We start from the raw sequence: 2,394 nt of genomic DNA, 5'->3' as shown, positions 1-2,394 counted from the left end.
AAACGTTTCATTAGAGAAGAACCCGTCCAGAAGATCTATACAATTTTTTTTCTTTTTGATTTTTTAACTGGATTACTGAGATACATCAGGACATCTAAATTGTTCATAACCTTTCCACTGAACTCCACTTCAAAAGATCTGAACTGTCTTTAATTAAAGATTTGACCCTTAATTCAACATTATGCAAGTTGATGCCTTGTTGAGTTTTGCAAACCAGAAAGTTTCACKGACATTCTTTAATAAAAGCTCTCATGAAAATTAGGCAACAAATGGAATCCAGAACATGAACTGCTGCTGCCTGGAGAGTGACGCAATGTTCTTCCATCCGGCCGACTCGAGGAGAATCATCCATATTGGACCAACCACAATGAAGTGAGTGCTCCAGTCAACACTGAAATAATTAAAACTGAGAGCCATCAGTTTTCCCAGACATTGTGTTTTACTGTTCTTTTTTTATTAGTGTCCTAAAAATCGTGGGTGAAGTAAATAGCCCCCTGCCATCAAATATCGTTGAAGATTTCTCTCTGGCGACTGTTCGAAACAACACGACTGTAATGTTTGATAGTTTTAACAGATTATATTAAATGGGCGCTTTTTTATACACTGATAATTAAATGTTGATGGTGTCTGCAGCCTTCCTCTGGAGTCACTGTCACATCATCAGGACGCACAGTGAGGAAGAGATTTCATCAGCTGGATGATGACTCGAGTCAAGAGGTACCAACATGCTGACTTTCTTTATTCCTGCAGCTTATGTGAACACACACTTTGATCTAAAACCAGTAGTTCTTAAACCTTTTCTGTCAGGCCTCCCTTTGGAGAAAGACAATTGTTTGTGCTCCCAAACTACAAACGTAAAATGGACACTTTCACAGAGAGAACTTTGTGAATTTCTGGAGAGAAAAAAGCTTAGAGACACACCTTAATTATAATCCTGGGCATTTTTTTTTTGTATTAATAAGGTTTAATATTAAGACCTAAAGTAGCTGAAGGAGTGAGTCAACAGACACTTGGGCTGCATGCTTCTGCTGCAGCTGATCAACCCAGTGGGGCGTGCCCCACAGTCGGAGAGGAGACAACATGGCTTCTTAACTATACTTTGGTTGTGATAACTAATCTCCTGAAATGTCTTGTGAAACCARTTTGAACTTTGACACCAGAGCTTTTAGTTGTACTCAAACAGCTGTTTGATTATGCAGACTTTCCGACTGGTGGAATGTGAGGACGAGCTTGATCTTCTGGCTGCAGTGGTAACTAACGGGGAAGAAGACGAAGCAAGAGCTCACATCCGTTTGCATGATAACCAAACAGGGACGTTACAGAGAAAGATTGATCTGGTTGAACCTTGGGATGAGGTCAGTGACTTTAATATATATGTTTAAAAAAACTGGCTTTATTTTAAGTGGTCGGTGTATTACTGATTGAGTTCTTTTGTTCTGTATTCCAGACTTTTCCGCACGTGTTGTGCTTTGACAAAGATACAATTGTTCATATTGAACAGAGAAAGAACAGCTTCTGCTGTCATGTTTACAAGCTTAGAACCGCCACACAATAACAGGTTCTGAAATGACCGAAAGGTGCTCGAAAACATCATGAAAACCTTTAAGATTCTGGGATTTTCTTTTTCATGTCATATATATTCATCCACTATTGTCCGTTTTTCCAAGGTTCCACAGCTTGAGCACAGAGGCCCAGACATCTCTTTCTACATTGACCTCTTCTGGGAGGATTCCACGGTTCTTCCCAGAGGTCTCCTCCTAAAGATTCAGTCAAAGGGCATCCTGACCAGATGACCAAACYACCTGAACTGGTGATTTTCATGATGTACAAATATTTTAGTATATAATTTGGAACAGTGTATATTTTTTATAAAGAGGACTTCGTGACTTTTTTAAACTTTTGAAATATGTAATTGTCAAACCTCTGTACCCGGTAGATTGTTAAAACTTCTCTATTAAATGGTTGTATTTTCTTAGGTTGTTCCTTCTTTTTATCATGTCAAATAAGATTTTTTTTTCCACATCACGAGTTACTGCAGGGGTTGAATATCTGCTGTTTATATGAAATACAAATAAATTAAAAACTACTTAAATAGCCTGAATAGCTTTCAGAGACTTACTTTTGTAAATGCATCCCACAAATCTCTCAATATTATTCATTTACACAGTTGTACAAATTGTTTTGACTTGATTTGATTTGATTTATTTATTTAACAGGAAAAGATAATTAGAAATCAAGCCTGAYTCAGCATAATTGCTGTTTTACAGCAGGTTCCTGTTCTGCAGCACATAAAACACTCAGAATTACAGCATCACAGTCACATTATTATTATTACACCATAGACACAAAGACAAACAAGCATACCAAATTTCAAAAAGGCAGCATTTGCAAAAT

The 2,394-nt window shown here is 37.4% G+C and overlaps 1 protein-coding gene across 1 annotated transcript in view; it reads left to right on the top strand.

The window, feature by feature from the left end:
• The window catches only part of dcaf17 (ddb1 and cul4 associated factor 17), a 5,557-nt gene extending 3,456 nt beyond the window's left edge, over positions 1-2,101 (top strand). The window contains exons 10-15 of the mRNA XM_014001311.1: positions 263-372; positions 461-551; positions 634-717; positions 1,200-1,355; positions 1,448-1,577; positions 1,668-2,101. Of these exons, the coding sequence (XP_013856765.1) occupies positions 263-372; positions 461-551; positions 634-717; positions 1,200-1,355; positions 1,448-1,555 (549 nt within the window). The 3' untranslated portion in view covers positions 1,556-1,577; positions 1,668-2,101. The remainder of the gene's footprint in view (positions 1-262; positions 373-460; positions 552-633; positions 718-1,199; positions 1,356-1,447; positions 1,578-1,667) is intronic.
• The last annotated feature ends 293 nt before the right edge of the window (positions 2,102-2,394 follow it).

The sequence above is a fragment of the Austrofundulus limnaeus genome, unplaced genomic scaffold, assembly GCF_001266775.1.
Source record: "Austrofundulus limnaeus strain Quisiro unplaced genomic scaffold, Austrofundulus_limnaeus-1.0 Scaffold9, whole genome shotgun sequence".
Taxonomy (NCBI): Eukaryota; Metazoa; Chordata; class Actinopteri; order Cyprinodontiformes; family Rivulidae; genus Austrofundulus; species Austrofundulus limnaeus.
This window is presented reverse-complemented; position numbering and strand designations above follow the sequence as displayed.